This window comes from Trachemys scripta, chromosome 18 (assembly GCF_013100865.1).
Source record: "Trachemys scripta elegans isolate TJP31775 chromosome 18, CAS_Tse_1.0, whole genome shotgun sequence".
In the NCBI taxonomy this organism is placed as follows: Eukaryota; Metazoa; Chordata; order Testudines; family Emydidae; genus Trachemys; species Trachemys scripta.
The window spans coordinates 23,365,751-23,378,796 of record NC_048315.1 but is presented as its reverse complement, the minus strand read 5'-3'; the positions used below and the strand labels follow the sequence as shown (position 1 = coordinate 23,378,796).

At 47.4% G+C, this 13,046-nt stretch overlaps 1 protein-coding gene across 1 annotated transcript in view; it reads right to left on the bottom strand.

Annotated features, from left to right (window-relative positions):
* MTMR4 (myotubularin related protein 4) overlaps nt 1-13,046 on the bottom strand; it is a gene marked incomplete in the record, with an annotated part of 110,548 nt that overhangs the window by 34,595 nt on the left and 62,907 nt on the right. Inside the window, 4 exon segments of the mRNA XM_034752345.1 lie at nt 2,944-3,040; nt 7,594-7,760; nt 8,095-8,177; nt 9,005-9,121. Coding sequence (XP_034608236.1) covers nt 2,944-3,040; nt 7,594-7,760; nt 8,095-8,177; nt 9,005-9,121 — 464 coding nt within the window.

Genomic DNA, 13,046 nt, shown 5'->3' with positions numbered 1-13,046 from the left:
TTTGGATCTAAATAAACGATACTTGGCTTTAAGGAGGCCGTCTGGTCCGTGTGTATCCTGCCATTGCTCCCGGAGGGAACAGAACTGCAGGTACTGAACCCAAGTCAGGCCTGTGAGGTGATCAAAGTTAGTGCCAGTGCTGAGAGCAGGAGACTTGCGATTCCACCCTAGAGAGGTGATGGCCTCAGACCTGAGGGGTGTGCTCACAGAGACCGGGGGGGGGGGAGGGGGGAGAGGGGGCAGCGAGTCTTTTAGAACAGTAATTGTGACGGAAGGGAGCACCAAAGCCCTGCAAAGCAATTCTGATTTATACATGCACCAGTGAGGAGATGGGTGAAACAAATAGTAAATTCCAGAGAATGACGCCATAGAAATTGTATTCCTGCACTAATCTAATTCAAAGGTCTTGGGCAAAGTCATGGTGACAGCAGATGACAAAGTCACACCAGTAGTCCAAAAGCTATGGCACGGTCCATATCCAGGACACAAGTTATGAACCAGGGGCTGGCTAAGATGCTGGCTGACAAAATTACTGAGAAGTAAATAATGGTGTGAGTGGAGTGCCTCACCCTGTACCTAGAGTGCATTAATAGTCGCAAAAGTTTTTGCCAAACTCGATGCTAAGAAAGATTTCTGGCATTATCCCCTGAATTCCAAAAGCTGCACTGTGGTGGTTACACATACTGTAGAGTTCCTCTGGGACTTCCAAGGGCTCTAGGCTTACCAAAAGGATGGATTCAGTATTGGGTCATTTACCTCACGCTGTTTGGTACATGGATGATGAGGAAATCTTTACTGACAATGAGAAACAGCTGGAGAAAAGATGGAGGGAAGTGTGTGTTTGATTTCAAGAAAGGGGACTTTGCCTCACTAGAAATACATGTTGTTTTGGGTTTAATGAAATACAGCTATCAGTTGCAGCAGATGGCAGTACGCCTGGCACAAAGAAAGCAGAAGTTCTTCTTAAAGCTCCAAACTACTATTATTATTGTTATTATTTGTATTAGCAGAGCACCCCAGAGCCCTAGCCATGGCCCGGATCCTATTCTGCTAGGCACTGTACAAATACAGAACAAAAAGACAATCTTTTACACCCTGACCAGGGGTGCTGAGAGCCTTTGAACCAAACTGTAAACCCTGCATATAATGGAAACCACTTCAAGCCAGGGGGTGTGGCAGCACCCCCCACACCCCTAGTTCCAGCACTTATGACCCTGATACGCCAATATTCACCACTATCATTTAACTAGGATACGTCTTATAGAAAGTATGACTTGGGAGGTGTCATTCTGAGTCTTGATCTGCTAGACAGTAATATCTTGCTGGATTGTGTGTGCTATCGTCATATGTGAAGTTATGAATTTTGGCTACGTATGTGTTACTGAAACATGTCCTGAGGCTGAAAACACCCACAGGCAGTCTTTCAGGTACAACAGTAAAAAGGCCAAACAATGTTAACGGCTGATTGAGGAAATGCACACAAGCACAAGGATTACCCCAGAAACTGCATACAACAGAAACCTTCCAGAGATAGCCCTACTCAATGGGAACTGTTTGACCCAGGTCACAGCAAAAGAGCTTTGCAGCAAGTGGGGAGAAGATAGAAAAGGGGGAAAATGACATTATGGGGAACTTCACTCTGCCTATAACAACATACCTAGAAACACCTGCGGGGCAAGGACTGAACTGTGGGAAGTGATGGTCCCAGGCTAGAAAGATCTTTAGCCTGTGTATGAAAACCTGGGAAAGCCAAGGCAACTTGTGCCTTAAGAGTCTGCCAGCCTGTTTATCACTCAGGGTGAGAATCTGCTAATTTGTATCCTACCTATCTAGTGTGTTACGCTCATTTTGCGGTTTTTGTTTACTTACTAAGGTAATCTGCTTTGATCTGTTCGCTATCAAAAAATCTACCTCTTGTACTTAATACACTTGTTTTTGTTTTAAATCCAGTTTGTGGAATTCATAACATGGGGGGGGGGGGGGGGTTAAAAAGCTGTGCATATCTCTCTCCACATTGTGGGAGGGGGCGGATTTCATGAGCTTACACTGTACAGATCTCTGTGCAGCGCAAGATGATACAATTTTGGGTTTGCACCCCAGAGGGGCTGTGCACTTGAGTGCTGGGCAACTCTGTAGCTGAAGCCTTCCCAGGCAGAGCTGATCTCAGTGTCTGTGTCTCTCTGCAGCTGGGTGGGTCCCCACCTGTGTGTGCTGGAGGAGGCTCGAGGGACTGGCTCAGCAGGACAGGGTAAGGGAACCCAGGCTGGAGGAACAGGCGGGCTCAGTGGTACCCCAGAACATCAGGTGGCACCCCGGAAGGGGGAGCAACCCATCACACAATCCCTGCCCCCAAAAGGAGACAATCTAAGCACAAGACAAGAGACATCAGATGGATACAGACAGACTGATGGGGCAGTACAAAAACTATGAGACACAGAAAATGAGACTAAAGAATGCAGGAGAGTTGTGCATTCTTTTATGGGAACCTGGGACGTTTTTATTTCAAATGATCTGAACACTTCAGAGCCAACAACTGATCAGAAAAGGAGCAGTATGGATGGGGAATTCTCAAACAGAAACAGCTTTGCAATATTCCAAAAGGCTTTAATGAAAGAAGCATGCCTACCACCTTTTAAACTGGATACATCAGCATTTGTTGCAACTTACGCTACCAGAAGTACTTGTTGCACCTTAGAGACTAACGAGGACTCCTCGTTCTTTTTGCTGATACAGACTAACACGCCTACCCCTCTGAAACCTGTTACGCTACCCCTGTTAGCTTAGGTGCAATGCTGCTCCAGTTCCATAACCCAGGGTGAAGAGTGACATATGGCTGGTACACTGTGGGTTATTGGCCAGGGTGAGGAGATGCCTAGCTGGTACACTGCCCCGCCAGTGAGTTATATGGGGTGAAGGGTGGGGTCTGGCTGGTATGTTACTCACTTGTAATTGCTGTTGATGTCAGAAACTCTCCAGACATTCTGCAAGTCAAAGTCCATCCTCACAACTTCCATCTCAAACCGGTATTTCACGTGGTCTCCTGGAACAGCACAGGCACAGCACAGTTACGGGCAGCTGGACACAGCCCAGGGAAACCTAAACTGACAGCTGCAGCATGACAGGACAGGCTGAGCAAGAGGTCAGAGGGTGTCTGAACACTGTGGGATCGGTGCTTTTCCAAACTTGCTCAGGTTAAGGGGTGACTTGATTACAGTCTATAAATACCTACACATGGGGAACAAATATCTGATAATGAGCTCCTCAATCTAGCAGACTAGTATAACATGATCCAATGGCTGGAAGTTGAAAGTAGACAAATTCAGACTGGAAATAAGGTGTACATTTTTAGCATGAGATAATAATTAACCATTTGGAACAATTTATCATAGAATAACAGGGTTGGAAGGGACCTCAGAAGGTCATCTAATCCAACCCCCTGCACAAAGCAGGACCAATCCCCAACTAAATCATCATTGTCAAGCCTGACCTTAAAAACCTCTAAGGAAGGAGATTCCACCACCTCCCTAGGGAACCCATTCCAGTGCTTCACCACCCTCCTAGTGAAAAAGTTTTTCCTAATATCCAACCTAAACCTCCCCCACTGCAACTTGAGACCATTGCTCCTTGTTCTGTTGTTTACCAAGGGTCATGGTGGATTCTCCATCACTGACCATTTTTCAATCTAGATTGGATGTTTTTCTAGAAGATGTGCTTAGGGAATTATTATGGGGAAGTTCTCTGGCCTGCATTACACAGGAGGTGATACTAGATCACAATGGTCCCTTCTGGGTTGGAATCTATGAAAACCTGGTAAACAAAAAAGTGAGGGACTGGATGTTAATGAACCAAAGTTGGCAAATCGGAAGTTAGGCCTAAATGGCAAACAGAATAATGAGAGGATGGACTATTCCAACCAACAGCCCACTTTGGGGGCTAGGACATGCAGCCTGATGGAGGGATTTCTGGAGGAGGGGGAATGCCGGTCAGGACTCCACTCCACTTGTGGGACTCTGTCCTTCGCCCATGGACCCCAAAGGTCTAATGATCATCATGCAGCTCAGACCTCAGAACATCAGCAGGGACACCCGGTCAACAGTGCCACACCAGCCAAGACACCAGCCGGAGACATGTGAGATCATGCTGTCTCCCCTTCCCTTGTGTGTTTCTTTCTGCCCGGCTATTTTTCCTCCTGTCCTACCTCCCTGTCTCTCTTGGCTTTTCATCTGATCCTGAGGTCAACTGTACCATGCAAGATCAGCACGAGACAAGACAGCCGATCCAGCTTTGCCCTGGCTGAGAGAGACTGTTAAAGGAGAGGGACCAGCCAGACGATATCTCAGACGGAAGATAAGCCAGAGCTCAGTGCAACTACTGTAGTGGCTGATCTACCAACCCACAGCATCTGTCTGCGACTGACCTGACACCCCAAGTCCCGAAAACGTTAACAAAAAATATATTTCCCCCACCGTTAGTATACTCTCTCTTCTCCCCTTTGTATCTGTCTGTTAAAAGCAGGAAAAGCGACCATCCTTCATATCTTAGAGCTGAGCAACAAAACTCTTTCCTTGCTACCAAGAAAAGTTGTCCCACAAATTAAGAGAGCACCCGATACATCAATTTTAAAGGGATTTTGATAGGTTTTGGTTACGTTTATCATATCATATAATTCAACTGCTGTTTTAAAGTGCTATACAAATTGTTTGACCTCTTTTTCTCTTGTGTATTCTAACTAATAAATCTCTAAACTTCAGCATGAATTTCCTAGCATGTTTGCCACGGTACGAAGCAGGCTGAGGTCTCTGTATAGCAAACCCCAAATCTTATTTAATACTGTTTAATGTTGGAAGTAATAGCCCTGGTCTACACTACAAGTTTAGGGCGGATTTAGCAGCGTTAGATCGATTTAACCCTGAACCCGTCCACACAACGAAGCCATTTTTGTCGACTTAAAGGGCTCTTAAAATCGATTTCTATACTCCTACCCCACCAAGGGGATTAGCACTGAAGTCGACCGTGCTGGGTCGAATTTGGGGGTAGTGTAGACGCAATTTGACGGTATTGGCCTCCGGGAGCTATCCCAGAGTGTTCCATTGTGACGACTCTGGACGCACTCTCAACTCAGATGCACTGGCCAGGTAAACAGGAAAAGCCCTGAGAACTTTTGAATTTCATTTCCTGCTTGGCCAGCGTAGCGAGCTGATCAGCACAGGTGACCATGCAGAGCTCATTAGCACAGGTGACCGTGGAGTCCCAGAATTGCAAAAGAGCTCCAGCATGGGGAGACGAATCCATGCTATCCGAACTCCGTTCCAAAAGACAAAATGCCGGAATATTTGAAAAAATCTCCAAGGGCATGAAGGACAGAGGCTATAACAGGGACCCGCAGCAATGCCGCGTGAAGCCTACCAAAGAACCAGAGAGGCAAACGGCCACTCCGGGTCAGAGCCCCAGACATGCCGCTTTTATGATGAGCCATTCTAGGGGGTTCCCCTACAACTATCCCACCCCTGTGCTGCCCGCCTCCCCCACCCCTCCCAGGCTACTTTGGCAGTTATCCTCCCATTTGTGTGACGAATTAATAAAGAATGCATGAATTTGAAACAACAATGACTTTGTTGCCTCTGCAAGTGGAGATCAAAGGGGGGAGGGGAGGGCGGTTGGCTTACAGGGAAGTAGAGTGAACCAAGGGGGCGGGTTTTCATGAAGGAGAAACAAACAGAAATTTCACACTGTAGCCTGGCCAGTCATGGAACTGGTTTTCAAAGCTTCTCTGATGCACAGCGTGCCCTGCTGTGCTCTTCTAACCGCCCTGGTGTCTGGCTGCGCGTAATCAGCGGCCAGGCGATTTGCCTCAACCTCCCACCACGCCATAAACGTCTCCCCCTTACTCTAACAGATATTGTGGAGCACACAGCAAGCAGTAATAACGATGGGAATATTGCTTTCGCTGAGGTCTAACCGAGCCAGTAAATTGTGCCAGCGAGCTTGTAAACGTTCAAAGGCACATTCTACCAGCATTCTGCACTTGCTCAGCCTATAGTTGAGCTGCTCCTTACTGCTGTCCAGGCTTCATGAGCTATGGGAGCAAGGGGTAGGCTGGGGTAGCTGTGACCGCGTGGTGCTGCCGACTGGGAGAGCAGCCTGAGGCAGAAGCCTCCAGCTGGCATGATATTCCAGGCAGGACTGAATCTCCATTAGACGAAACTTAAAGAAGAGAATGACCTGGAGTCATTCCCATTTTTGTCCAGGCGCCCCCGACCGACCTCACTAAGGCCAGCCAGGAGCACCCACGGGATGACGACGACAGCTAGCAGCCGTATTGTACCATCTGCAATCCACAAGGCAAGGCAAGTGGATGCTGCTGTGTAGCACTGCAGTACCGCGTCGGCCAGTAGCACTCAGGAGACATATGTGACAGTGAGCTGAGCGGGCTCCATGTTTGCGGTGGTATGTTGTCTGCACGGGTAACCAGGAGAAACAATTTTTTGCATTGCATTGCTTTCATGGAGGGAGGGAGGCAGGCCTGACAACATGTACCCAGAACCACCCACGACAATTTTTTGCCCCATCAGGCATTGGGAGCTCAATCCAGAATTCCAATGGGCGGCGGAGACTGCGGGAACTGTAGGATAGTGCAACGCCGAAAGTCGACCCGCTAGCCTCGGTACTGTGGACGCACACCACCGACTTAATGCGCTTAGTGGGGACACACATAATCGACTGTATCAAATCAATTTCTAAAAAATCGACTTCTATTAAACCAACCTAATTCCGTAGTGTAGACATACCCTTAGGGTCACGGTAAAACCTTTCACTCTTTGGGCCCATTTATTCCATCTAAATTAATACTGCAATTCCTCCAGGTCCCGAACTCCTCCAATCAGCCCCCTGAGGCCGGATCAATTGGGGAGGCATATTCTACAATTGAGGGTCTGGCACTGAGAACATCCTATCCTCAGCCTAGATCTGGGACTGTCAGCTCAGGTGCCTCCAACAACCGAAAGTCCTGGAGTAGAAGGAGGCACAAGCCAGAAAGAGGGCTTTATCTACTCAACCTCTGTCAGAACCCAAGGTTGAAGTTGGGGTGATCTCTGGTGAGATTTTTAGCATGTGTGTAGGTTCTTCTATGGCTTAAATGTTTTCTCTGAAATGCCTTTGCCTTAAGAATAAACGTGCTTGCTTATAAAGAGCTGGGTGGTAACTTATAACTGTGGGCAATACAGGTCACAGCCCTAGGAGAGAAAGCAAAGCACAGAGGCTGGCCTATTAGACAGTCTCGTTCACTGAGGAGGGAGGGGAAACTGTGCAGCCTTAAAAATCCCCCAGTCAGTAAGGAATGAGACAGGTGAGGTCTGGACACAGCAATCCACCAGAAGATAATGCCACCTCCTAGCCAGAGGAAGACGGACAAAGCACAAAGCACACCTGGCCATAGCTACTCTTTGTGTAGCAAAGGACTTAACAGGACCCTCCAGAGGGATTTGGGAGGTGGCTGCAGAAGAACACAAAAACACAGCATAATCTGGGTGTGTGGTTTCCCTCCTCCTGGACACACCATGAGGGCTGCACCAAGAAAGGGGCTGGTTGGCTCACCTGGGTGGCACAGATGTGCGTGCTGATCCTCCTCATCGGCACAGACCCCCAAGCACCAAGCATGGTAGGCGAATGCAAACAGATCTTCAGGCTTTGCAGGGCGGGCAATGGCTCGGCTCAGCCTCTTCAGCCATTCCTGGCACTGCTTAAAGGTGGAGAAATGGCACCTGCAGGACACACAGGTTCAGTAGGGCCAGTCAGGATGGATGGACAGGACATTCCACGGCCTTGCAGTTCAACCAGGGGAGGAGAGGGAGATCCAACCGCCTTGGGAGGACCAAGGGGCTCTGAGCTTCCCATCAGAAGGCTGGGATGGACGGATGGACATGTGCACGCGTGCATACATACACACGTGCGCACACACACCTGAGAGCACCCTCCAGGATGGCAGGGCTTGACTCAGCAGCACAGACTAGGGCAGGGATTCCCCAAGGTCTGCTGGCCACACCCGTGGCTGGAGAAATCTTACACTGTGGCAATAGGAGGGAACTATGCAGCTACCTGACCACTTTGGAGTCCTTGCAGATGATGTGAAGCTGGAACATGTCCCGACTCTCCACGCTTTCCATCATCCTCAAAGGCACCTGAAACAGAAAAACGCAGAGAGTCACTTGACAGCATGGGATGTCCCACACCAGCAGGGACCCCAGCCTGACACTCTCTCATTGTGCATCCCAGTCAAGGCTCTCTGAGCCTCTGAGCAGCAAAGAGAACCCCCCATTTACATAGCTTCATGATGCACAATTTAGAGTCTCCCCCTCAATCCCCACCCTGTCCTCCTCTCTCATTGTCAGGGAGGAACAGACTAGGGAGGGCAGAACAACAGGGGTGCCTGGAACCAATGGATACGGCCTAGCGGGCAAAAGGGGATCACAGATGCAGAAAAGACAAGGGCAGCAGGAAAACAGGGGACTGAAGAAACTCGAGAGTAAGGCACTGTGGGACGAGGCCTCAAACTACAGCAGCGTGGGCCACAGGTCCTGGCATCACACCCCTGGCCTCAATAGAAGAAGAATCATGTCTAGTCTGGTCTGCAAGAACATTTTTCACCGGTCTTAAACCCAACTGCTGGGGGGATTAGAGCCTGCAAGAAAGGAGAATGGCAAGGGAGAAGTCTGACCATCACCCACATGCCAACACAAAGGACTTCACCCCATGAAGGGGAGGGACAGCATTTCTGTGACTTGCTAATGGCACTGGAGTATGTCAGGCTGCGTGCCTCTTTAGAGATGCAGCTTCTGCATCACAGGGCATGTGGCCACCTACTGCAATGACTCCAAGACCTAATTTCATGGAGGATGAGGAGAGACCTGAAAGTGGTTTCTGCAGCCACAGAATACTGCAGCAGCCTAAGAAAGCCAGAGGCCTCGGTTGTGAGTAACAAACCAGTGACAGACAGAGCTGCACTTACGTTGATCACAGAGTCTTTCAATTTTATATGAAGCCGGTAGTTGGAGATGGCGATCACGGCATCATTAGCATGGCCCAAATACTCCACACCCTCACCCTGCAGCACAGTGAATGGGACCTGCAAGGGAGGAGAGACAGTCAGAGCAGCTGTCAGACAAACACACCCACAACTCCTTGTGCAACGGGGAGCCAGCTCTGCTAGTGCCTTCTCCAGGCTATTTCCACATGAAATCTGTAGGACACAGTGATCTCAGTGGAACCTGAGAGCAGGCAGCAGGGCACAGTGCACCGCCCCCCATGAATTCACCTCCCAAAGCTCTTCTGTGTGAAACGTGGGGCCCACCGTGGAACATGGTGCTGAACAGCATCGTTACAGAACTCGGAGAGGATTGGAAGCGTGTTCACAGGCAAGTTTGCTAGACTGACCTGCAATTTGACTCAGCAATGCTTGAGCCCTCAAAGTCACCTTTCCAGGAACATCTGGTTTGTGTTCATACAGCTTCCGGGAGAGCTATTTGTGCCACAAGCACTGGTGCTCCTGTCCTGTGCAGACTGGCAGCAAGGTCAGTGGGTGGCAAGGAGAGGGATTTAAAGTCACTGGCTTTCTCACAGTAAACACAGCACTAGCATAAGCAGCAGGTGGAAGGGGAGGGATCTCAACGAAATCACTTGTTTGGAGGCACTTTGCATGTGTCCCAGAACAGGAAGCAAGGTGTCTGTGTAGCCCAAATTGAATCACCTCCCCAGACAGCACCGAGCCATGGAATGGTCCTGCAGCGTCGTGTATATGTAACAAACAATTAGCTGCAGCATGAGACCCGCTGGCCACAGCCCAAGCAACTAGAGGAACCAGACACGGGATCTGGCCACAATCTCTGCAGACAGGACTGTACACGAACCACACAATCACTTCTGTGGCTGCCGATAGAAATGAAAGTGCAAGACTAATGGGCAGGCCATAAACTAGGCCTCTCTCTCTCGCTCTTCCTCAGTCAGGAAGTGACCCAGCTATTTTAAAACCTGGAGGCCATGTACACAGCCAGATATAATGTTCATCTTGTGCAAAAGAGGGGAGGGAAAGATCCAGAATAACCTAAAAATGGCCACCGCTGTGCTCTCCCTTCTCCCTCCTCCTTAGCGATTCAAAGCCCAAAGCTTTGTTAAGGCAGGCTCCCTCTTCATAAAGCTAGGACATCCGATCACAACATGTGATTTAGGTGAGCAAATCTCACAAAAATATCAAGTAGCCATAGTGTTCAAATCACAGGCTGTAATGTGCCCACAAGGATTTGACTAAATTATTCCTTACAAATACTTTAATCAGCTCCAATTCCCGTGTTTTAAAACAGATATTCTGTCCTGTTTAATTTCATATACTTTGGTGGTCTACATGAGTGCTGCCTAAACACTGAATTTCCTGGTTTTTTTAAGTCATTAAGGATTTCTCCCCTCTCAAGTTATTTGCAGGACCGTCGATTAATCACAGTTAACTCACGTGATTAACTAAAAAAAATTAATTGCAATTAAAAAAATTAATCCCAATTAATCTCATTGTTAAACAATAGAATACGAATTGAAATATATTACATATTTTGGATGTTTTTCTACATTTTCAAATATATTGATTTCAATTACAACAAAAATACAAAGTGTACAGTGCTCACTTGATATTTTTATGACAAATATTTGCACTGTAAAAATGATAAAACAAAAACAGTATTTTTCAATTTACCTCATACAAGAACTGTAGTGCAATTTCTTTATCGTGAAAGTGCAACTTACAAATATAGATTTTATTTTGTTACATAACTGCATTCAAAAACAAAACAATGCAAAACTTTAGAGCCTACAAGTCCACACAGTCTCTCGTTCAGCCAATCACGAAGACAAACAAGTTTGTTTACATTTACGGAAGATAATGCTGCCCTCTTCTTATTTACAAGATCACCAGGAAGTGAGAACAGGCGTTCGCATGGGACTTTTGTAGCCAGCATTGCAAGATATTTACGTGCCAGATATGCTAAACATTCGTATGCCGCTTCATGCTTTGGATACCATTCCAGAGGACAAGCTTCCATGCTAATGACACTCATTAAAAAAATAATGCATCAATTAAATTTGTGACTGAACTCCTTGGGAGAGAATTGTATGTCTCTGGCTCTATTTTACCTGCATTCTGCCATATATTTCATGTTATAGTAGTCTTGGATGATGGTCACTGCGGATTTGACAAAACGCAAAGGAAGTACCAATGTGAGATTTCTAAAGATAGTTACAGCACTCAACCCAAGGCTTAAGAATCTAAAGTGCCATCCAAAATCTGAGAGGGACGAGGCGTGGAGCAATGCTTTCAAATGTCTTAAAAGAGCAACACTCCAATGCAGAAACTACAGAACCCGAACCACCAAAAAAGAAAATCAACCTTCTGCTGGTTGCATCCGATTCAGATGATGAAAATGAACATGCGTCGGTCCACACTGCTTTGGATTGTTATCAAGCAGAACCCGTCATCAGCATGGACGCATGCTACAGCAGTGCCATGAGAAGGCATGTTCTCACTTTCAGGTGATATTGTGAACAAAAGAGGGCAGCATTATCTCTTGCAAATGTAAATAAACTTGTTTGTCTGAGCAACTGGCTGAATAAGAAATAGGACTGAGTGGACTTGTAGGCTCTGAAGTTTTACATTGTTTTACTTTTGAATGAAGTTATTTTTTGTACATAATTCTACATTTGTAAGTTTAACTTTTATGATAGATTGCACGACAGTACTTGCGTTAGGTGAATTGAAAAATACTATTTCTTTTGTTTTTTACAGTGCAAATATTTGTAATCAAAAATAAATATAAAGTGAGCACTGCACACTTTGTATTCTGTGTTATAATTGAAATCAATATATTTGAAAATGTAGAAAACATCCAAAAATATTTAAATAAATGGTATTCTATTATTGTGTAACGGTGCGATTAATCATGATTAATTTTTTTAATTGCCTGATAACATTTATAAATAACTAGGGCTAACAACCTTAAAGGGCACCATCAACTTAAAAACCACTTCTGCCTGAAATCTGTGTACGTAAGAGTTTTATGCAATTCCAGAGATTTTACCTGACAGAGACTGGGGAAAACTATTCTCTTTTTGCAGTTTACCATCAGTTTTTGGCAGCACTTTCTGTCTAGTCAGTCGCTGTTTCCCATGTTCATGTGGCTCTTTCACATGGCAAATGAGCGGCAAGAAACTTTTTAACAATAGGTTTGTAAAGTTATAACAATTGGAAGGGGGTAATCATGGAACAAACTAACAGGTGGAGCAACTGTCACAATTTCTAACTCATTGTTTGAAGCCAACTTGATCTCAAGTTGATGGTGTCCTTTTGAATCCTACTTTAACTTAAGAGAATAGTACAAATTTGTGCATGTGAATTACTCCTTTGATGCTGAACTGTAAGGTCCGTCAGCAGAAAGCTATTGTTGCAGTTCTGTTCAGGATTTGGATTAGAGCAGAGGTCTCAAACTCAAATGACCACGAGGGCCACATGAGGACTAGTACATTGGCCCCAGGGCCGCATTTACTGACACCTCCCACCCCGCCGCCCTCGGCCCCGTCCCCACTCCACCCCTTCCATGAGGCCCCGCCTCTTCCCACACCCATTCTGACCCCTTCCCTGAAATCCCCACCCCAACTGTGGGGTGTGGTGGGGGCTCAGGGCAGGGAGTTGGGGTGTGGGGTGGGGCAGGGGGTCAGGGTGCAGGAGGGGTGCAGCAAGGGGTCGGGGTGTGTGCTGGGTGCAGCAGGGGGTTCAGCTGTAGGAAGGGTTCGGGGGGTGGGCTCCGGCCCAACGCGCACTGGGGGCAGGGCAGGCTCCATGCCTGCCCTGCCCCCACACCGTGCCACTCCGGGAAGCCGAGGGAACCTGGGGAAGGAGGGGCGCAGGGGTGTGTGTGGCTGTTGCTTCAGGCACTGCCCCCAGCAGCTCCCATTGGCCGCGGTTCCCGGTCAATGGGAGCTGCTGGGGGCAGTGCCTGAAGCAACAGCCACAC